Source organism: Salvelinus alpinus, chromosome 33, assembly GCF_045679555.1.
Source record: "Salvelinus alpinus chromosome 33, SLU_Salpinus.1, whole genome shotgun sequence".
Classification (NCBI taxonomy): Eukaryota; Metazoa; Chordata; class Actinopteri; order Salmoniformes; family Salmonidae; genus Salvelinus; species Salvelinus alpinus.
The window spans coordinates 24704867-24727977 of record NC_092118.1 but is presented as its reverse complement, the minus strand read 5'-3'; the positions used below and the strand labels follow the sequence as shown (position 1 = coordinate 24727977).

The following is a 23111-nucleotide window of genomic DNA, read 5'->3' as shown; positions in this document are numbered from 1 at the left end:
TTATTCATTTAATTGTATAACAATTATACATCGTTAGTTAATTAGATAAATATGAGGGCAAAAGGGGAAGCAACTCAATATTAGAAAGGTGTTCCTAATGTTTTGTACACTCAGTGTAAGGCTATGAGTGTGTCAAGTGTGTGTTGCGTCTAACCTGGTCTGTAGTTTGCGCATGGTCTCCTCATCCTGCCTGGCCTGTCTCTCGTCCTCTAGTGCTTCCTCCAGGCGGTGGTACATGTCCTCCAGCTCCCTGACACGCTGCAGGTACTGCTCCAACTCACTGGACTTCTGGGCCACCTGCTTCTCCATCTGCTGACGAACCTGACAGGGGACAATGGACACACAGTTTGATATGATAATCTGGACACACAGACATGAATGCACACACACACACACACACACACACACGTGCACACACACCACCACAGTACAAAGTAGCATGTGGTGTGCATATGACAATCAATTCTGTTTAGTGTAGATTTTCCTAGATAACTCCATAAATAATACTGTTACTCATACTGTGAGTAATAGTAATACTAATAGTAATAATACTTTGTTATTCATCAAACGCAATGATTCAAAGTCATGAGATAAGTCTTGCTGAGCAATATGTTGTAGCAGTGATTCTGAGTATGCACTTCCTGGAACAGAGCTAGAGTGTAGCTTTGTGGTTGGTTACCATTTTCTCTCTCTCCAGGTCCGTTCTGTAGCGGTCCTGCAGGTCAGTCTGGGTCTGTTTTCTCCTCTGCTCCTCCAGAGTCGCTGTAGCCACTGCCTCCTCCAGTTTCTGTCAGGAGCCAAGGGAGAGGAAGCCTTAACACTAGAAAAGCCTGGCCTCGAGGGAACGAGTCACCAACACTCTGGATAACATAAAAACAGCCTAACCAGTTCTGCTAGGGCAAGTAGTGAGGTCAGAGTGAGATGTTCTCTCATGTCTGGAAGTAGCTAGCCAACGTTAGCTTGGGTGCTTGACTGCCATTGGAGTTGAACGCTCGGATCAACCCTTGGCCAGAATGTCCAGTGTGCGCTCTGAATTTACAAACGCCCAGAGTGTACTCTGGCACTCCAGATTGAAATTACGAACACACCCAAAATCGTCTAGCTAGTCATTTGTTATGCTAACAAGCTAGCAAGAGGTTGCATAGCAACAACATCAACTTCCGGTAGACAGGAGAAGCACTAGTACTCAACTGAAACAATATCGTTTGTTTAGAGTATACTAAAATGAAATAAGAGTATGTAGTATATACTCATTAAGTATGTATACAGTATGTTAGTATGGGTATTTGAACACAGATAGTGATTTATTAGACATGATTTAAAAAAGAACATTAAAAAGACTGCATGGGGGCTTTAAGGAACATTATGAATTTAAGAAAATGCTTTTCAAAAGAACAGAATGGCATATTTTGAGTTTAAATATATTACTGTGGTTTGAGTGTTGCCATGGAATCGCAGTAAATCTGCCAAAATGTTATATTTTGAAATCGAGCTCAAGCGGTAATTTTTAAGAGTTGTTTAACAAGGATATGTGATTTAGAATCTGCTCTTTCTAATACTATAATACATATATAGACATCAAAACGTCATACCTGCTTGTGACTCTGTAGGAAAATTTGAATAAGTCACTTTTTGGCATTCCTTCCCCTGCCTCTGTGTCAAGATGTATTACTACCAATACGCTGCTGTTCATTGGTTATTGGTTTCCATTACCATAAGTATTTATCCATTTATGCTGCTACTGGTCATTACTACTCCTGTTTACATGAATATATTACCATTAGTATATGTCACGAATCCCTCCGGAACTGTGTCATTACGCACACCTGGTCCCCATTTCCTTGATTAGTAATTGTATAAGTGTTCACCATGGTCTTGTCGATTGTGTATTTATTCGAGGCACTCCTCGCTCTTTCGTTTGGGTCTCAACCCTGTGTTTTGTATACGTGTTTGTTTGGGCTTTGTCCCCGTGCCTTGACATGGCACGTTGTAATTTGGGTAAATAAAAACCCCTGTTACCTATTTCTGTGCCTGTCTCCCAATCCCTTTATACCAACGTGACAGTATATTACCATAGGTATTTATATATTCCTGCTACCAGTCACTTTTCAGCACATTTCAGCCGTGCCATACTGCTCCCGAGTGGCGCAACAGTCTAAGGCACTGCATCTCAGTGCAAGAGGTGTCACTACAGTCTATGATTTGAATCCAGGCTGTATCACATCTGACCGTGATTGGGAGTCCCATAGGGCGGCGCACAATTGGCCCAGCTTTGTCCGGGTTTGGCCGTCATTGTAGATAAGAATTTGTTCTTAAACTGACTTGCCTAGTTAAAGAAAGGTTAAAAAAAACAACAACGTGTATATCCATCTGCCTTTTACGCCTACATTGACACTCTTGCACACACTCAAACCAACACACACACACACACACACACACACACACACACACACACACACACACACACACACACACACACACACACACACACACACACACACACACACACACACACACACACACACACACACACACACACATACATACATTTGGGGCAGAAGGGTAGCCTAGTGGTTAGAGCGTTGGACTAGTAACCGAAAGATTGCAAGTTGGAATCCCCGAGCTGACAAGGTACAATCTGTCGTTCTGCCCTTGAACCCACTGTTCCTAGGCCGTCATTGAAAATAAGAATTTGTTCTTAACTGACTTGCCTAGGTCAAAAAACAACAACACCCACACACCATTTATGCTGCTGCCTACATGTTCATATCAACCTCAAATACTCCAGTATCCCTGTACATTTGGTACTGACTCTGTATATAGCTTCCTCTCTTGTTTTTTTTTATTATACTATTTTTATATGCAATACTGCACTGTTGGTCAGGGATTGCAAGTTATGCATTTCACTGTACTTGTGCATGTGACAAAACTCCAAACTTTGAATTCCATGCTGCACTGTTAATCTCACCCAGTGTGGCAGCCCCCTGCTCCAACCTTTCCAGCCTGTATATGTATGTGTCTTTCGGAGGGGTTGGGATAAAGCAGAAGTCACATTGCAGTTGGACCTTGTGTACATTTGATGAATAAAGTGATCTTAATCTTAATATATTGTCAATCTTGTCTTTAGGCTAACTCGATTATTATTATTATATGTGTGAAATGAATTTGTATATAGTTTAGGTGTAGTTTCGAGGGGCCATCATCTGCCTCGCAGGCTGACTGCCAGTGAATGACTGGCGGTGAATGAGGGGCAGGGGGGAATGTCCTCATAAAATTATGTTTGTGATATTAAGATTCTAACAACAACAGTGTGTTATATATACTTATTTAGTAAAAATCAAGGACGTGGCTTTAAAAATGGCAATTAAAAAAGTAAATTCGCTTGATGTCAACTTGGTATTAATTCAGCCATTACACTCTCAACTAAAGGTTACTTTAGGGAAACTGATAGGGAAAATCCCTCTCAATTCAACAGGCTTTAAAAAGGAACTCGTCTTTGAGTTTGGTCTAAAGGAGAAAAAAATGATATTGGACAGGCTGCTGCTTTTCAGTGGGACAAGCTACACTCATTAGACTTATCAGACCCCTGTATCATATGTTTATCCTTTAGAATTGTGACAATACAGCAACAAAATAATATAAAAAGATAAGGACTTCTTTCAATTGGACAGTGGTAGTTGATCAGATTTTTAAAACATTTTAGTCATTTAGCATACGCTCTTATCCAGAGTGACTTACAGTAGTGAGTGCATACCTTTTCATACTCCCCCACCCCCTTGGGAATCAAACCCTCAACCCTGGTGTTGTAAGCGCCATGCTCTACCAACTGAGCTAAACAGGATTTGAGTTGAGAACTTGAATAGCAAAGAAAGATGCATAAGAAGAAAAGCTGGGCCTCCAGATGCTGGTGCAAAGGGGGAAGTGGGTAGTCTGAGACAGATCTAAATAACCAGCAGACCAGCACCGGAATACAGGCATCAGCTCTTTCACAGGTGTCCCAGAGCCAGCTACGTTTGCATAAGTGCTTTTTTTCCCCCTTCTCAGATCTAATGAAAAACAAGGCAACAGTAAAGATGTCGTCCCCCACGAATGATGCAGCACCCCCATTGGGCCAATCAGTGTAATTTTGTAAATTACGGATCTCTATGGCAAGACGAATCATTCACCCAAGTTTAGTCAAAATCGGGCCAGTGGTGTCTGAGATATCGCTTGGGTTAGCTAGACTCATATCCCTAAGCATGTGGGCCAAAATTCATCACTCTGAGTCAAACAGATTAAGCCTCTAAGGTTGATGTCCGCGCCCCATGGAAATCTAATTAGCATAATACATTGCATTGGATGCGTCTCAATCCACTGCATCCGCCTATGTCGCACTTCCGCATCTGAGGTGAAAGGTGACAAAGCTAGAGCGGTCAGACCATGAGACATCCCAAAAATCGGTCTTCTCACAAAATCATCTGTAGCGTACGAAGGTTTTGCCTACAAACTATTGTTCTGCTCTAGGACGCCCACAGGCCTCACAAGGTCCCCCAGTACCAGTTGAAAAAAATGTATGGATGTACTGTATATATGGAGACTGCTTAGTGCATTAAATACATGTAAAAAAAAATATATACTAATGTTTCCTGATCTTTCTTATATCTCTCAGATATAGGACAGACACTTCAGAACAAACTTCCTTTAGATTTTTTTCGGGGGACTATCTGTTGTTCCATGTAGTGAATTTGTTATTCAATGAGTTTGTATGGGCTAATAGCAGTAAGGCCAAATAACAACATTCATCAAAACAAATGGTAAATATTTGTATATATAGGGTTGAAAAGCGGTTCCCGGTTACGGTTACCGTAACCCCCAACAGACACAATCCTGTTTCGGAGCTCTACGGACAATTCCTTCAACCTCACGGCTTGGTTTTTGCTCTGACATGCACTGTCAACTGTGGGACCTTATATAGACAGGTGTGTGCCATTCCAAATAATGTTCAATCAATTGAATTTATCACAGTTTACCACAGAGTCCAATCAAGTTGTAGAAACATCTCAAGGATGATCAATGCACCTGAGCTCAATTTCGAGTCTCATAGCAAAGGGTCTTTTATTTTGAATAAACTTGCCAAAAATTCAGAAAAACAGTGTTCGCTTTGTCATTATGGGGTATTGTGTGTAGATTGCTGAGGATTTTTTTTATTTCATCCATTTTAGAATAAGGCTGTAACGTAACATAATGTGGGTGAAAAAATCAGGGCTCTGAATACTTTCCAAAGGCATTGTATAGCTAGCTACATCTATGGGCTATGTTTTTATGAAATGTGTAATGTGCAGCAGCCTATATCATATGTGTATTGGATAATGACACAATAATTTGGTCTTGGGCTAATAAAATGTATTTAATGTATGGCTCATCAGTCTCAGGTAGCATCAGATTTAAATTGATCAAAGCTCTAATAAAATCCAGACAGACCTATTTATATGCTTTACAATGACACTTCCGGTTTTGGCGGGCAATACCGTTCCATCCCGAGAATAAAAGTGATTTATTCTCGGGATGGAACATTTGTAAAATACCGGGAAAATATTCAACCCCTATTCAAGGGGTCTTAAAATTCAAAATCATATAAGAAAAGGATCCTTGGTATGACCTTCTTAAAACAATTCCATATAGTTTAGTAGAATCCCCCACTGTTTAGTGTCAAAAATAAGGGGTTAAATGCATGTAAAAAAAAAAATCCTGATTTTTCTTATATCTCTTTGTAAGCCTTGAGACATAGATTGTGTATGTGTGCCATTCAGAGGGTGAATGGGCAAGACAAAATATAAAAGTGCCTTTGACTGGGGCACGGTAGTAGGTGCCAGGCATACTGGTTTGAGTGTGTCAAGAATTACAATGCTGCTGGGTTTTTTCCCCACACAGTTTCCCATGTGTATCAAGAATGGCTCCACCTGAAGAACATCCAGCCAACTTGACACAACTGTGGGAAGCATTAGAGTCAACATGGGCCAGCATCCCTGTAGAATGCCCTGACAAATTGAGGCTGTTCTGAGGGCAAAAGGGGTGCAACTCAATATTAGGAAGGTGTTCCTAATGTTTTGCAAACTCAGTGTCTATGCATTTATGTGCCAGACCATGCCCACATTAATGTTTATTGGTCAATAGAGGCCATGTTGTTCTAGATACTAGTCTGGAAAATATTGCATTGAGAGACCTTTGTCCATAGTTGCCACATATCAAGTTTCGTGCAGATTGGTCATTCGGTACCAGAAGAGTAGTGTTTTAAGTCTTCTTCACAAAATTCAAAATGGCGGAAAATCCATCATGGCGGACCTTATGTGTTAAGGCAGAATTGTTCCTTGTGAGGAAATGGACCTATGTAGCGAATTTTATGACTTTAGGTCAAATGGGGTGAGGGGCGTGACCTTTCAAGACTAGCATTTTGAATCTGTTGTTATAGAGCCACCATCTGGCCAATCAGTGTACTTTTGTAAATGCTGGATCTCTATCGCAAGACGCATCGTTCACCCAATTTGTCAAAGTCGGGCCAATGCTGTCTGAGATATCGCATCTGACTAACATATGAATGTACGAACGTACTAACGGACGGAGACAGATCCACAGTCCCCTCCCCGATTTCATCATGGGGGACAATGATCTGCTTCTGAAATTAATAAACATTTCTAACATAATATGTTTGATTCACTGCAGTTGGGAATTAAAAACTCTTAGGGATCCCCTGTGGCTAGAATCCCGTTAACGGGATTGATTTGACAACATTCGGTAAATTGTAGAGCGCGAAATAAAAAAATACTACATTCGTAATATTAAATATTCATGACGATACAAGTGTCTTACATCATTTAAAATATAAACTTCTTGTTAATCCAGCCGCTTTGTCAGATTTCAAAAAGGCTTTACGGCGAAAGCATACCATGCAATTATCTGAGGACAGCGCCCCGCATACAAAAGCATGAAAAACATTTTCCAACCAAACAGATGCATCACGAAAGTCAGAAATAACGATAAAATTAATCGCTTACCTTTGAAGATCTTCATCTTTTTGCAATCCCAAAGGTCTCAGTTACACAATGAATGGTCGTTTTGTTCGATAAAGTCCTTCATATATCCCAAAAATATCCGTTTATTTGTCTCGTTTGATTCAGAAATACACCGGTTCCAACTCGCCCAACATGCCTACAAAGGATCTAATAAGTTACCTATAAACTTGGTCCAAACATTTCAAACGACATTTCTAATCCAACCTCAGGTACCCTAAAATGTAAATAATCGATCAAATTTAAGACGGAATAAACTGTTTCCAATACCGGAGAAAAACAACGAGGAGCGCTCTCTCACGCGCACCAAAAGACTAGAGTCCACCTGAGTGACACTTAGAAAGAATACGACTACTTCTTAATTTTTCAACAAAAAAAACATCGAACAATTTCTAAAGACTGTTGACATCTAGTGGAAGCCATAGGAACTGCAATCTGGGTCCTAATAATTCGGGTTTCCCATAGAAAAGCATTGGAAAATCCAATGACCTCAACAACAAAAAATTCCTGGATGGATTGTCCTCGGGGTTTCGCCTGCCAAATCAGTTCTGTTATACTCACAGACATTATTTTAACAGTTTTAGAAACTTATTTTAACAGTTTTAGAAACTTTAGTGTTTTCTAGTTTACTTTGGGCACCTCAGTCATCCAAACTTCCGAATACTGCCCCCTAGCCTTAAGAAGTTTTTAAGGTAAGTTTTCTACAAGTTTTACACTAGTTAAACATGGGTCAAAGTTAAGCATGAGACTTCACGGTATGGTGTTCATTAATGAGACACTGAAACTCCTCTGGGAGTAACAGAAACCACAGCCCCCCCCCCCCCCCCCCACAGGTAATACCATGCGAGCATCTGAGCATCTGACAAATAACAAATAAACATTCACTAAATCAATTGTTAATCTAAATAGCAATACTTAACTGTAAACTTTATATTTATATACATGTAAAAAAATATATATAATAAAGGGTATCGGTGAAAGCAAGTAGGGAGAGAGAGAGGGGGGGTTTCCTTTACTTGGGAAAGAGAGGGTTGGTAAGCTCTGACCTTTCATTCTGTCCATTATAATTGAATGCAGTAAAGGGTAGCGAGAACTCGACCATATAATCAGCCTATTGTCTTTAACTATCACACCTCCTTCACACAGCCACTGGACTTTTCCATCAAGGGCTTTCACCACAGACTTGAGAAGTAGTGAAACATTTTACAAATACTGTAACAGGCTCATTATAATATATTTTGTACATTCAGGAGTAGGCTACCTGTAAAATTACATCATGGATCAGGTTCACTGAGGTCAGTCGACAACTGGTAGTATAATTCCCAAACTATTATAATAACCCTACAATATAACTACTACAATCACCCCTGATGGACCATGAATGTGTCCGATTTAGTCTGGGTTGTCTCAGCTGAGAGAGTGGAAGAATGTGTGACAGGTCTGTGTAAAATGCTTGGAAACAGGCCTGGATGAGGACAGAACCTGACCATAGAATACAATCAACATTGTTAATTGTTAATTAATTCTTAAGGGGCTAATTTACAGCAGACAAACAGAGGACAATAAAAGTGTGATTAGTAACAGGGAGAGGTGTGAGGATTCCCTGTCCTGAGAGAGCAGGTCAGTTTCTGTGGGGGTCTATAGTTCTGAATGAAAGGGTGAATAACAAGGGTGAATAACTGAATAACATTTTAATGACAAGTAGTTTGAAGCTACTTAGCAGTTATATGTGAGAAAGAGGTAGAGAGAGAGAGTGAGAGAGACATAAAGCGAGAGAGAGACAGAGGGTCTGCTATATAAATGGATGGAAAGTGGTGTTTGGGGAAAAACATACAACATTGTAAAATCCATGTACACAAAAAGTGTGCGGTTAAAATGGGCAAAACACGCACTGACTTCTTTCCACAGGGCCGTGGAATGAGACAGGGATGCAGCTTGAGCCCCACCCTCTTCAACATTTACTGTATATCAACGATTAGTATTCCGGCGCCAACAGAGATGGCCACCTCGCTTCGCAATCTTAGGAAACTATGCAGTATTTAGTTTTTTTATGTATTATTTCTTACACTGTTACCCCAGTAAATCTTAAGTCTTATTACATACAGCCGGGAGGAACTATTGGATATAAGAGCAACGTCAACTTACCAACATTATGACCAGGAATACGACTTTCCCGAAGAGGATCCTCTGTTTGGTCCACCACCCAGGACAATGGATCCAATCCTAGCAGGCGACCCAAAAACAACGGTGCTGCAGAAGGGGCAGACGGAGCGGTCTTCTGGTCAGGCTCCGTAGATGGGCACATCGCCCACCGCTCCCGAGTATACTACTCGCCAATGTCCAGTCTCTTGACAACAAGGTAGATGAAATCCGAGCAAAGGTTGCCTTCCAGAGAGACATCAGAGATTGTAACATTCTCTGTTTCACGGAAACATGGCTCACTCGGGAAACGTTATAAAAATGGGTACAGCCACCTGGTTTCTTCATGTATCGTGCCGACAGAAACAAACATCTCTCTGGTAAGAAGAAGGGCTGGGGTGTATGCCTTATGATTAACGAGTTGGGGTGTGATCATAACAACATAGAGGAACTCAAGTCCTTTCGTTCACCTGACCTAGAATTCCTTACAATCAAATGTCGACCGCATTATCTACCAAGAGAATTCTCTTCGATTATAATCACATTCGTGTATATCCCGCCACCTCGACGGCCCTGAAAGTACTTAATTTGACTCTATGTAGACTGGAAACCACATATCCTGAGGCTGCATTTATTGTAGCTGGGAATTTTAACAATGCTAATCTGAAAACAAGGCTCCCTAAATTTTATCAGCATATCAAATGCTCGAACCGGGCTGGCAAAATTCTGGATCATTGCTACTCTAACATCTGCGACGCATACAAAGCCCTCCCTTGCCCTCCTTTCGGCAAATCTGACCACGACTCCATTTTGTTGCTCCCAGCCTATAGACAGAAACTAAAACAGGAAACACACGTGCTCAAGTCTGTTCAACGCTGGTCCGACCAATCTGATTCCACTCTTCAAGATTGCTTCGATCACGTGGACTGGGATATGTTCCGGATAGCGTCGAACAACAACATTGATGTATACGCTGATTTGTTGAGCGAGTTTATTAACAAGTGCATCGGTGATGTTGTACCCACAGCGACTATTAAAACCTTCCCCAACCAGAAACCGTGGATTGATGGCAGCATTCCCGCAAAACTGAAAGCGTGAACCATTGCTTTTAATCAGGGCAAGGCGACCGGAAACATGACCGAATACAAACAGTGTAGCTATTCCCTCCGCAAGGCAATCAAACAAGCTAAGCGTCAGTATATAGACAAAGTAGAGTCCGCAATTCAACGGCTCAGACACAAGAGGTATGTGGCAGGGTCTACAGTCAATCACGGACTACAAAAAGAAAACCAGCCCGTCGCGGACCCCGATGTCTTGCTCCCAGACAAACTAAACAACTTCTTTGCTCGCTTTGAGGACAATACAGTGCCACCGACACAGCCCGCTACCAAAACCTGTGGGCTCTCCTTCACCGCAGCCAACGTGAGTAAAACATTTAAATGTCTTAACCCTCGCAAGGCTGCCGGCCCTCAGAGCATGCGCAGACCAGCTTGCTGGTGTGTTTACGGACATATTCAATCAATCCCTATCCCAGTCTGCTATTCCCACATGCTTCAAGAGTGCCACCATTGTTCCTGTTTCCAAGAAAGTTAAGATAACTGAGCTAAACGACTATCGCCCCGTAGCACTCACTTCCGTCATCATGAAGTGCTTTGAGAGACTAGTCAAGGATTATAACACCTCCACCCTACCTGACACCCTAGACCCACTCCAAATTGCTTACCGCCCCAATAGGTTCACAGATGATGCAATCGCAATCACAATGAATGCTGCCCTAACGCATCTGGACAAGAGGAATAGCTATGTAAGAATGCTGTTCATCGACTACAGCTCAGCATTCAACACCATAGTACCCTACAAACTCGTCATTAAGCTCGAGACCCTGGGTCTAGACCCCGCCCTGTGCAACTGGGTCCTGGACTTTCTGACGGGATACCCCCAGGTGGTGAGGGTAGGAAACAACATCTCCACCCCGCTGATCCTCAACACTGGGGCCCCACAAGGGTGCGTTCTCAGCCCTCTCCTGTACTCCCTGTTCACCCATGACTGCGTGGCCATGCACGCCTCCAACTCAATCATCAAGTTTGCAGACGACACTACAGTGGTAGGCTTGATTGCCAACAACGATGAGACGGCCTACAGGGAGGAGGTGAGGGCCCTCGGAGTGTGGTGTCAGGAAAATAACCTCACACTCAACGTCAACAAAACAAAGGAGATGATCGTGGACTTCAGGAAACAGCAGAGGGAGCACCCCCCTATCCACATCGACGGGACAGTAGTGGAGAAGTTGGAAAGTTTTAAGTTCCTCGGCGTACACATCACGGACAAACTGAAATGGTCCACCCACACAGACAGAGTGGTGTAGAAGGCGCAACAGCACCTCTTCAACCTCAGGAGACTGAAGAAATTTGGCTGGTCACCAAAAACACTCACAAACTTTTACAGATGCACAATCGAGAGCATCCTGTCGGGCTGTATCACCGCCTGGTATGGCAACTGCTCCGCCCACAACCGTAAGGCTCTCCAGAGGGTAGTGAGGTCTGCACAACGCATCACCGGGGGGAAACTACCTGCCCTCCAGGACACCTACACCACCCGATGTCACAGTAAGGCCAAAAAGATCATCAAGGACAACAACCACCCGAGCCACTGCCTGTTCACCCCGCTATCATCCAGAAGGCGAGGTCAGTACAGGTGCATCAAAGCTGGGACCGAGAGACTGAAAAACAGCTTCATCTCAAGGCCATCAGACTGTTAAACAGCCATCACTAACACTAAGTGGCAGCTGCCAGCATACTGACACATCTCTAGCCACTTTAATAATAAAAAAAATTGGATGTAATAAATGTATCACTAGTCACTTTAAACAATGCCACTTTATATGATGTTTACATACCCTACATTACTCATCTCATATCTATATACAGTACTCTTGTCACGTTCCTGACCTGTTTTCCCTTGTTTTGTATTTGTTTAGTATGGTCAGGGCGTGAGTTGGGGTGGGCATTCTATGTTATGTGTTTCTATGTTGGGTTCGTTGTATTAGCCTGATATGGTTCTTAATCAGGGGCAGGTGTTTTACGTTTCCTCTGATTGAGAACCATATTTAGGTAGGCTGTCCACACTGTTTGTTTGTGGGTGACTGTTGCTGTGTCTGTGTTTGTTCGCCACACGGTACTGTTACGTTTCGTTCGTTCGTTTGTTCCTGTTCGTGCGTTCATTTTTATATGTTCTCAAGTTCAGGTCTGTTCACGTCGTTTATTGTTTTGTAGTTTGTTTAAGTGTTTTTCCGTCTTCGTTTAATAAACAATAAGTATGTATTCAAACCACGCTGCATTTTGGTCCGATCCTTGCTCCTCCTCAGATGAGGAGGAAGACGAGCGTTACAGAATCACCCACCAACCAAGGACCAAGCAGCGTGGGAAAAAGCAGCAGCAGCGATCGCAGGATTTCTGAAATTCTGGACGGTAAGGGACCCTGGGCACAACCTGGAGAATATCGCCGCCCTCGTGAAGAGCTGGAGGCAGCTAAAGCCGAGAGGCGGTGGTATGAGGAGGCAGCACGGAAGCGAGGCTGGAAGCCTGTGAGTCAAGCCCAAAAAATTATTGAGGGGGGGCTACAAGGGAGTGTGGCGAAGTCAGGTAGGAGACCTGCGCCAACTCCCCGAGCTTACCGTGGAGAGCGAAAGTACGGGCAGACACCGTGTTATGCGGTAAAGCGCACGGTGTCTCCTGTACGTGTGCTTAGCCCGGTGCGGGTTATTCCACCTCCCCGCACTGGCCGGGCTAGATTGAGCATTGAGCCAGGTGCCATGAAGCCGGCTCAACGCGTCTGGTCTCCAGTGCGTCTCCTCGGGCCGGTATACATGGCACCAGCCTTACGCATGGTGTCCCCGGTTCGCCAACACAGCCCAGTGCGGGTTATTCCACCTCCCCGCACTGGTCGGGCTACGGGGAGCATTCAACCAGGTAAGGTTGGGCAGGCTCGGTGCTCAAGGGAGCCAGTACGCCTGCACGGTCCGGTATATCCGGCGCCACCTCCCCGCTCCAGCCCAGTACCACCAGTGCCAACACCACGCACCAGGCTTCCTGTGCGTCTCCAGAGCCCTGTTCCTCCTCCACGCACTCGCCCTATGGTGCGTGTCTCCAGCCTGGTACCACCAGTTCCGGCACCACACACCAAGCCTCCTGTGCGTCTCCAGAGCCCTGTGCGACCTGTTGGTGCTCCACGCACTAGCCTTGAAGTGCGTGTCCTTAGCCCGGTACCACCAGTTCCGGCACCATGCACCAGGCCTACTGTGTGCCTCAGCCGGCCAGAGTCTGCCGTCTGCCCAGTGCCGCCTGCACTGCCCGTCTGCCCGGAGCCGCCTGCACTGCCCGTCTGCCCAGTGCCGTCTGCGCTATCCGTCTGCCCAGCGCCGTCTGAACTGCCCGTCTGTCCTGAGCCTTCAAAGCCGCCCGTCTGTCCTAAGCCTTCAAAGCCGCCCGTCTGTCCTGAGCCTTCAAAGCCGCCCGTCTGTCCTGAGCCTTCAAAGCCGCCCGTCTGTCCTGAGCCTTCAGAGCCGTCCGTCAGTCAGGAGTCGCTAGAGCCGTCCGTCAGTCAGGAGCCGCTAGAGCTGTCCGCCAGACAGGAGCCGCTAGAGCCGCCCGCCCGACAGGAGCAGCCAGAGCCGCCCGCCAGACAGGAGCAGCCAGAGCCGCCCGCCAGACAGGAGCAGCCAGAGCCGCCCGCCAGCTATGACCTGCCAGTGCCGTCAGCCAGCCATGACCTGCCAATGCCGTCAGCCAGCCATGACCTGCCAGTGCCATCAGCCAGCCATGACCTGCCAGAGCCGTCAGCCAGCCATGACCTGCCAGAGCCGTCAGCCAGCCATGACCTGCCAGAGCCGTCAGCCAGCCATGACCTGCCAGAGCCGTCAGCCAGCCATGACCTGCCAGAGCCGTCAGCCAGCCATGACCTGCCAGAGCCGTCCCTCAGTCCGGAGCCGCCCCTCAGTCCGGAGCCACCCCTCAGTCCGGAGCCGCCCCTCAGTCCGGAGCCGCCCCTCAGTCCGGAGCCGCCCCTCAGTCCGGTGCCGCCCCTCAGTCCGGTGCCGCCCCTCAGTCCGGTGTTGCCCCTTAGTCCGGTGCTGCCTCTTAATCCAGTGGGGTTTATATGGAGGGTCGACATTAAAAGGAGGCCACGGAAGCGGGGATTAACTATGGTGGGGTGGGGACCACGTCCAGAGCCAGAGCCGCCACCGTGGACAGATGCCCACCCAGACCCCCTTGAGGGGGGGGTTCTGTCACGTTCCTGACCTGTTTTCCCTTGTTTTGTATTTGTTTAGTATGGTCAGGGCGTGAGTTGGGGTGGGCATTCTATGTTATGTGTTTCTATGTTGGGTTCGTTGTATTAGCCTGATATGGTTCTTAATCAGGGGCAGGTGTTTTACGTTTCCTCTGATTGAGAACCATATTTAGGTAGGCTGTCCACACTGTTTGTCTGTGGGTGATTGTTGCTGTGTCTGTTCGCCACACGGTACTGTTACGTTTCGTTCGTTCGTTTGTTCCTGTTCGTGCGTTCATTTTTATATGTTCTCAAGTTCAGGTCTGTTCACGTCGTTTATTGTTTTGTAGTTTGTTTAAGTGTTTTTCCGTCTTCGTTTAATAAACAATAAGTATGTATTCAAACCACGCAGCATTTTGGTCCGATCCTTGCTCCTCCTCAGACGAGGAGGAAGACGAGCGTTACAACTCTGTATATACCATGGCCATCGCTCATCCATATATTTATATGTACATATTCTTATTCATTCCTTTACACTTGTGTGTAAAAGATAGTTGTTGTGAAATTGTTAGATTACTTGTTAGATATTACTGCATGGTCAGAACTAGAAGCACAAGCATTACGCTACACTCGCATTAACATCTGCTAACCATGTGTATGTGACCAATACAATTTGATTTGAACAATTTGAATTGTCGAGGGCACAAGAACATTCTGCAGCACCCAACCTCACCTACTAGAATTTGAGTCAAATGTCTACTGTTTGCTGATGATCTGATGCTTCTGTCCCCGACCAAAGAGGGCCTACAGCAGCACATAGATCTTCTGCACAGATTCTGTCAGACCTGGGCCCTGACAGTGAATCTCATTAAGACAAAAATAATGGTGTTCCAAAAATGGTCCAGTTGCGTGGATCACAAACAGAAATTCCACTTAGACACCATTGCCCTAGAGCACACAATAAACTATACCTACCTCGGGCTAAACATCAGCACCACAGGTAACGTCCACAAAGCTGTGAACATACAATTAATTATCCCAATTAGGATCTAGCGAAATATATTTGAATCAGTTATAGAACCCATTGTCCTTTATGGTTGTGAGGTCTGGGGTCCGCTCACCAACCAATAAGTCACAAAATGGGACAAACACCAAATGTACAAATTCAAACACTAAATAACACATGCAGAGCAGAATTAGGACAATACCCGCTAATTATCAAGATCCAGAAAAGAGCCGTTAAATTCTAGGACCACCTAAACGGAAGCAATTCCCAAACCTTTCATAACAAAGCCATCATCTACAGAGAGATGAACCTAGAGAAGAGTCCCCTCTAGGGGAATAAAGCAAACTAAGCATTGCAGTTCTGCTCCCGAAATTCCCTTTGCCCTCCTTGTCCCTCAAATTCTAAATGGACTGGTTGACTGAAGTAGGAAAATATGTGTTCCAACAATGAGCTGCAGTTTTGGAATAATTGAGTCACTGACACACTGCTCGCTTAACCTGGAAGCCAGCCGCACCAATATGTCAGAGGAAACAAGTGCATGCGCCCGGCATGCCACAGGAGTCGCTAGAGCACAACGGGACAAGGACATCCCGGCATGCCAAACCCTCCCCTAACCAGGACAACGCTGGGACAATTGTGCGCTGCCTGTGGTGGAAATTACAACATTATGTTATTCACATTGCTCAATATTAGAATGTATTCTTATATTAGTCATTTCACACTCTGTCTGTTTTTCTGAGAGGAGCCTCTGAGGCTTAACGCTGACAGTTGATTTACGATGCCTGATAAAACCTAAAGACTGCATTCCATGATTAGTGTCTGTGTGAAATGTTGGCCTGTCTGCCAGGAACAGGCAAACCCTCCCTCCAGTTTATTTCTCCCACATCGCAGATGAACTGGACTTCATAATTTGAGGGAAGGACCTAGTGTCCTATGTTGCATTAGTATTTCTGTATAAACAAGTAGTAAATGACTTAGAGACAGAAACCTGGCGCAATGTAAATCTTGCTGTCTGTTGCTTGATATCACAATGTACCTTTGTATAATTCTACACATCTGTTGTTTGTCATGAACATTCAGGAGGATGTACTTTGCTATAAAGAGCTATAACCCAAATCTGTTCGTTGGGCTCTCAGCAATCACTTAACACCATGCCAAAACCGGACCAGCACGTGCGTCCGCGTGCGCAAATTGATTTTGTCCCCCCACACCAAACGTGATCACAACACACAGGTTGAAATATCAAAACAAACTGTAAACCAATTATGCTAATTTGGGGACAGGTCAAAAAGCATTAAACATTTATGGCAATTTAGCTAGATAGCTTGCAGTTGCTAGCTAATTTGTCCTATTTAGTTGGCTTGCTGTTGCTAGCTAATTTGTCCTTGGATATAAATGTTGAGTTGTTATTTTACCTGAAATGCACCAGGTCCTCTACTCCGACAATTAATCCACACATAAAACAGTCAACCGACTTTATATGGCGATTGGCATCTAACTTTCATAATAAGGTGTATTACCACAACTGACCGACCGACCTCATTTCATCTTTCAATCAAACCACGTGGGTATAACCAATGAGAAGATGGGTATATGCTTCTAAAAGCCAATGAGGAGATGGGAGAGGCAGGACTTGCATCGCGTTCAGCGTCACAAATAGAAGCAACTTCCATTTTATAGCTTGGCAACGCAGATGCTCGTTGGTGCGCGCGAGCAGTGTGGGTTTAATGATTGAATAACATGTATGCGTACATTTATTTTGCAACGCTCACGCACGCGACGCATCCGGTTTGGGTAGCGTGTAACTTAAGGGTGGCTATTGACCAGCTCCATTGTTGCAATAATTAATAATCACGTTTTTTTGTTTTTAATATATCTAAAAGTCTCTCTCCTTTGAATCAGAAATATTCCACGACACGCCTCATGGATCTCCCGGTCACGGCCGGCTGCGACACAGCCCGGGCTCGGACCCGGATCTGTAGTGACGCCTCTAGCACTGCGATGCAGTGCCTCAGACCGCTGCGCCACTCAGGAGGCCCATTTGGTCTTCATTTAATGTTAGGGTTATGCACTGCTAGCGTTTAGAATTTGTTAGAATAAATTTTGCTAAACATAGACAGGTTCCACACTGAAAATATGCTGAAACTTTTGCTTGATAAAGACAAAGAGCGTATTTCCATCATAATCCTTGAGCCTAGGCCTACTCACTAAACACATGTCCTGGCCATAATTCCTTACCATGTAGAATTGTTCATCCATTTGGAAAATTCTAAGGAACTCGCATAATAAACTAAATCGAATGTCTGTATATTGAAAAGAAGACAGATTTTGGTTTGTATCCTTGAAAAATGTGTCTTTCAACTCGCCAAATTGAGCCCTGTTTCAAATGATCCCTCTTTGAGAACAACTGTTCCAGACATGAGATGCGAATCACTTCGCACTATTCCGTTATCTTTTATTCTGTTATATTACATCATTTAATTTACTATAAAATAGGTGTCGAGTGTAATAAGGGCTTAGGAAAAATGAGCATCTTGTCTGCTAAATTAACAAAATAAGGATATGCCATTGCACAGCCATAGACTACCTTTTTGAAGAATGTCTTCGACGATACAATATAACCAGTTGTTATTACAGTGTCAATAAATTAATCTTAAATGGCACTTGTTTTTTTATTGACTGAATATATTAAAGGCAATTTAGCAATTAGGATTCGTTATCTGTAACATTCTGATAAATTAGGCATTGTTGCTCACTGTTGGCATATACTGTAGACAAATACGCACATCTTTTTTCCAGTGCCGCCCTTGTTCTAAAAATAGCTTATTTTATTTTGAGTACTCCAGAAAAAAATCATGAGGGTACTCGAACAGAAGGTCAAATTCCCATCCCTAGTTCCCTCAGCAAGCTGGTCCTGGGGCTCTGTTCACAAACACAAACAGACCCCAGGACAGAAACACAATTAGAGAAAACTAAAATATACTTGACACATTGAAAAGAACTAACCAAAAAACAAAGCAAAATACCTGACCACGGTGACATCGCCAAACTTAATGATGGTGTTGGAGTCTGGCCGTGCAGTCATGAGCGAACAAGGAGTACAGGAGGGGACTGCGCACACACCCCTGAGGGGCCCCTGTGTTTAAAAGTGCCTCAAAGTACAAATAATTGATAGATTTTTTTGTGTGTTCTCTGTTAAATGTTTGCTCAGCCCACATGCTCTAAGGAAAGCTTTGACTTCCGACTCAGTGGGCATAGCCTTGCTATTGAGAGGCCGCCGTAGTCAGACCTGGCTCTCGAGAGAAGACAGGCTATGTGCACACTGCCCACAAAAAGAGATGGAAAGTGAGCTGCACTTTCTAACCTCCAGCCAAATGTATGACCATATAAGAGACACATATTTCCCTCAGATTACACAGACCCACAAAGAATTTGAAAACAAAATGTTTTTTGATCAACTCCCATATCTATTAGGTGAAATACCACTGTGTGCCATCACAGCAGCAATATTTGTGACCTGTTGCCACAAGAAAAGGACAAGTGAAGCACAAAAAACTATGTAAATACAACCCATATTTATGTTAATTTATTTTCCCTTTTGTACTTCAACTATTTGCACATTGCACAAATGTCTCTACTATTTTACTGTTAATTTCTGATTTTTTATTTCACTTTTGTTAATTATCTATTTCACTTGCTTTGGCAATGTAAACATATGGTTCCCATGCCAATAAAGCCCTTTGAATTGAATTGACAGAGAGAGGAGAAAGTGACAGAGGGAGCGAAACACAGAGTACCTTCGTCATGGACTCCAGCTGTCTATGCTTGTTTTCATTGGCTATCTGCAGCAGCCTCATCCTCTCCTCCAGCTCCCCCTGCTCGGCCTGCTGTTTCTGCCTGACCTCCCTGCGCCGTAGCCTGGCCTCACGGTGCGGAGAGGGCAGGCCCAACCTCAGCAGCTGGATGCATGTTTGGATGGCTGGGAGGGGAGGGTAGGAGAGTCAGATAAAGAAAGGCTGGCTGCTTTATCTAATGCAGCACCCTCACACCCTGATACACTCACATCACTCTGGCCCAGCTGTGTGTTTAAGTTCCTCTGAGATTTAAAATAAACCCTAATGTGGTGAGAAAAAAGCTTTGCTGTTTACAGAATATGTTAAGATGGTGGTGAGGGATTGGTCACTTTACCTTGAATCCATTCTTGTTTCCTCTTCTTATCCGATGCGCTGATCTCAAAGCTTTTGTCGCTGCACTTAACTATAAAGAGACATTTCTTCCCCTCCTTGTCTGGTAGAGACTGCAGAGAGAACAAGACGTCACACACTCACTGCACACTTCCTTGTGTTGACCCCATTAACCCTCTAGAGTTTGATGAAACATTGAATTTGTGACTCATTTCAGGAAACTAGGTTGTGTATGTCGCGTGTCACTACTTCACAGGAGAGCCATTTGAACTTATTTTCTTTATTTTTTTTAATCAAAATGCATTCTTTTGGCAGAAATGCCTTCTGGAACATGTGAACTTTCATGTGCCTTAATAACAAACGTGTGGGCGTCCCGAGTGTGCCACTAGAGATTCTGGGTATGAGTCCAGTCTCTGTCGCAGCCGGCCGTGACCAGGAGACCCATGGGGTGGTGCACAATTGGCCCAGCGTCGTCTGGGTTAGGGGAGGGTTTGGCCGGCAGGGGTATCTTTGTCCAATCGCGCACTAGCGACTCCTGTGGCGGGCCAGGCACAGTGCATGCTGACACGGTTGCCAGGTGTGCGGTGTTTCCTCCGACACATTGATGTGGCTGGCTTCCGGGTTAAGTGGGCATTGTGTCAAGAAGCAGTGCGGCTTTGTTGGGTTGTGTTTCGGAGGACGCACGGCTCTCGACCTTCGCCTCTCCCGAGTCTGTACAGGACTCGCAGCGATGAGACAAGACTGTAACTACCACAAAATACCACAAAATTGGGTAGAAAAAAGGGATAAAAATTAATACTAATAAAAAAAATTAAAAACATTTACAAGCTTGTATGCCATCTGTAAATACAAATAAAATGGTTAAATTACGAGCCTAGTTGGTTTAGCCACAGAAAAAGACAGGAACGTTCCCGCTAGCCATGATTGGCTGAGATAATGGATGGGCTGGACATGCCGAGAGATGAGTTCGGATTGGTCTGCCATGTAGCACAATTCTGTCTATAACATGAGCTGGTCAGAATGTGTAGGTAATCCTTTCTAACACAGCTTTTTTGAAAGATATCACGTAGTAGAACTGCAAAGGTGTTAGTCTCCACTTTCTGGAGGACCGAGTTTTGAAATCAGTGGAATGCGAACGCTACACACGTTTTCATGAAAATACAGTTTTTTCGTGATGTTTCATGGTCTGACAAACACCGCTCTAGCCCTGCCACCTTTCAACGTAGATGCGGAAGGGCAATATCGGTGGATGCGGTGGATTGAGACGTAGCCCATGCAAAAAAACATATATCTCTAACTTAAACAGACAGATTTTGATGGGGATTGTTTTATTATGTTAATTACATTTACGTGGGGTCGCGGAAATCGTAGGCTATGGGTTAACAATGCCAAAGGAAGCTGGTTAACAAAGGTGGGCTAGCATGCATTCCAACGCTCCACACAATTTATTTAGGAGTTAAACGATACCATTAAGAGTGACCAATGGAATAATACATTGTTATTACCTCCACACAACAGTTGCGGTCCAGCAAAATTTCCCCCTTCTTGTCAGTGAGGTCCTCACTCACATAGTATGACATAGAGTTTGGTCCAAGCACAAACCAGCGCTCTGTCCAATTTTTCCTTTTGTGGCCTTTTTTCATCATGTAGCCCTTCAGGAAAAAATACATGAATCTATCACACTCAAGATTGTAATATCTTATCTATATCTATTTTATTGTTACCCCCAGCAGAGGTCTGAAAGAGGTCAGTGTTGAGTAGACGGTCACTGTGTCCCAAATAGCACCCTATTCCCTATGTAGTGCAGTACTTTTGAACAGAGCCCTATGGGTTCTGCTTAAAAGTATTGCACTACATAGGGAATATGGTCCCATTTGGGATGCATAAAGTGTAGTGAGAGAGGGTACCGCAGGCGAACCTGTCTGAGAACATCCAGTATGAGCTCCTGGAAGACCTCAGAGATGCCCATGGACAGGGTCTGGCGGTTCATGCCCTTACTGAAGTGGCCCATGCCAACCAGCTCTATCAGCTCCCAGGCACTCAGGCATTGCTGCTTCCTGTTCAACCTGAGCTTGTAATCATCAAACCTCTCCTGATTCCAAATGCCTCCCATGGCCTCCATCAGCTTCCGCAGGAAGTACTCAATCTGGAGGAGGGAGGAGAGGAGGGGAGGAGGAAAGGACACAGCGAGTCAGTCCTGTGGTATGAATGGGAATCATTTTAACTGAAAGAGCATAATTACAGCTAAACAAATAAGATATGTATGTGTATTAAAGGTGTTGTCTTGTCTCTCACTTCCTCTGTGATGATAACCAGTGGGTACCTGTCTTCAGACAGGAAGTTGAAGATGCACCAGACCTTGAAGGCGTCATCGTTGGAGATGAGAAGATGGCTCATGTTGATGTTTTTCTTGAAACACAGGGTCCAGCACACATTGTTGAACTCCAGTATGTCAAAGTTATCCCTAACCTGTAATTAACATAAACAAAGCCAACATTTACACAAAACAGAACAAAACAACTTCTCCTATTTTTCTTCAACATACTGTAAGTAAGGGCAATAAGATTAGAAAGGGTCAGTAGTAGCCTAATATTTCTCTGCCCTACGTTTTAGCCCACAGGATGTGAAGTACAAACAATGTTCTTCGTCTCTTCATTTTAATTCAAGTCAGATTCCGGAGGAGAAAGGCAAGGAAATAGCCCCCAAGTACAAATAGCGCTAGGACTAAAGCAGTTTACTAATTGACATCAGTGTTAGTGTTATTGCTATGGAAACAGTTGGCAAGCCTTGCAAGTCTACAGATGTGGGCTATATCTGATGGTCTGCCAACTAGAGAACTGAGGACAAAAACTTTGAAGATCACTTCTTGCTTTATCACTGGTGTTTACAAAGTCAGTGCATTCATTACCAATGGCTGACTGCTTGAATATTAAGAAGGACATGAGTAATTGTTATCTCTCTGATGCCAATAGATGGGCCTTTAAAATCTTCCTTCCCATGCACTGCCGAAGTCATAATAAAACTCCTTGTATGCAATTTTTTTTTATCTCACTCGAGTCGTGTTCTGATTATTAGTCGGTCTCTATAAATTTGCTATCACAAAAAGGCTCCCAGGCCCCAAAAAGTTTGAGAACCCCTGCAATACGCGTAACAACAAGGTGTTTACCAATCAGATTGTGAAGCTTTTCTAGAAAACAAACTCAGCGAAAACCAAAGACTCTGCATCATGCAATCATCATGTTCTGGAATCTATCTATAGTAGTGTGCGTGTTAACCCTTCACTTCTAAATGCAATGTATGACACAGAAGGAAATAGGAGTAGCTGATGTAAGTTGAATGGACGTTTGTTTTGAAACGAAGGCTATATTTTCTTGCACTCATTGCAGTAATTTTCAGCACACATGTTTTTTCTTTCGATAACTCACAATGGTGGGTCTCACACCTCCTTGATGGCTGTGAAACAGAAAGATT

The 23111-nt window shown here is 44.1% G+C and overlaps 1 protein-coding gene across 2 annotated transcripts in view; it reads right to left on the bottom strand.

Annotated features, from left to right (window-relative positions):
• The window catches only part of LOC139562756 (switch-associated protein 70-like), a 29723-nt gene that overhangs the window by 3955 nt on the left and 2657 nt on the right, over positions 1-23111 (bottom strand). Inside the window, exons 3-9 of one of the 2 annotated variants that reach the window (XM_071380748.1) lie at positions 21936-22109; positions 21559-21786; positions 21146-21292; positions 19645-19753; positions 19254-19435; positions 680-787; positions 155-321 (exon numbers count right to left, since the gene is read on the bottom strand). In XM_071380748.1, the coding sequence (XP_071236849.1) occupies positions 155-321; positions 680-787; positions 19254-19435; positions 19645-19753; positions 21146-21292; positions 21559-21786; positions 21936-22109 (1115 nt within the window). The remainder of the gene's footprint in view (positions 1-154; positions 322-679; positions 788-19253; positions 19436-19644; positions 19754-21145; positions 21293-21558; positions 21787-21935; positions 22110-23111) is intronic. The other variant, XM_071380749.1, reaches the window with a different exon arrangement.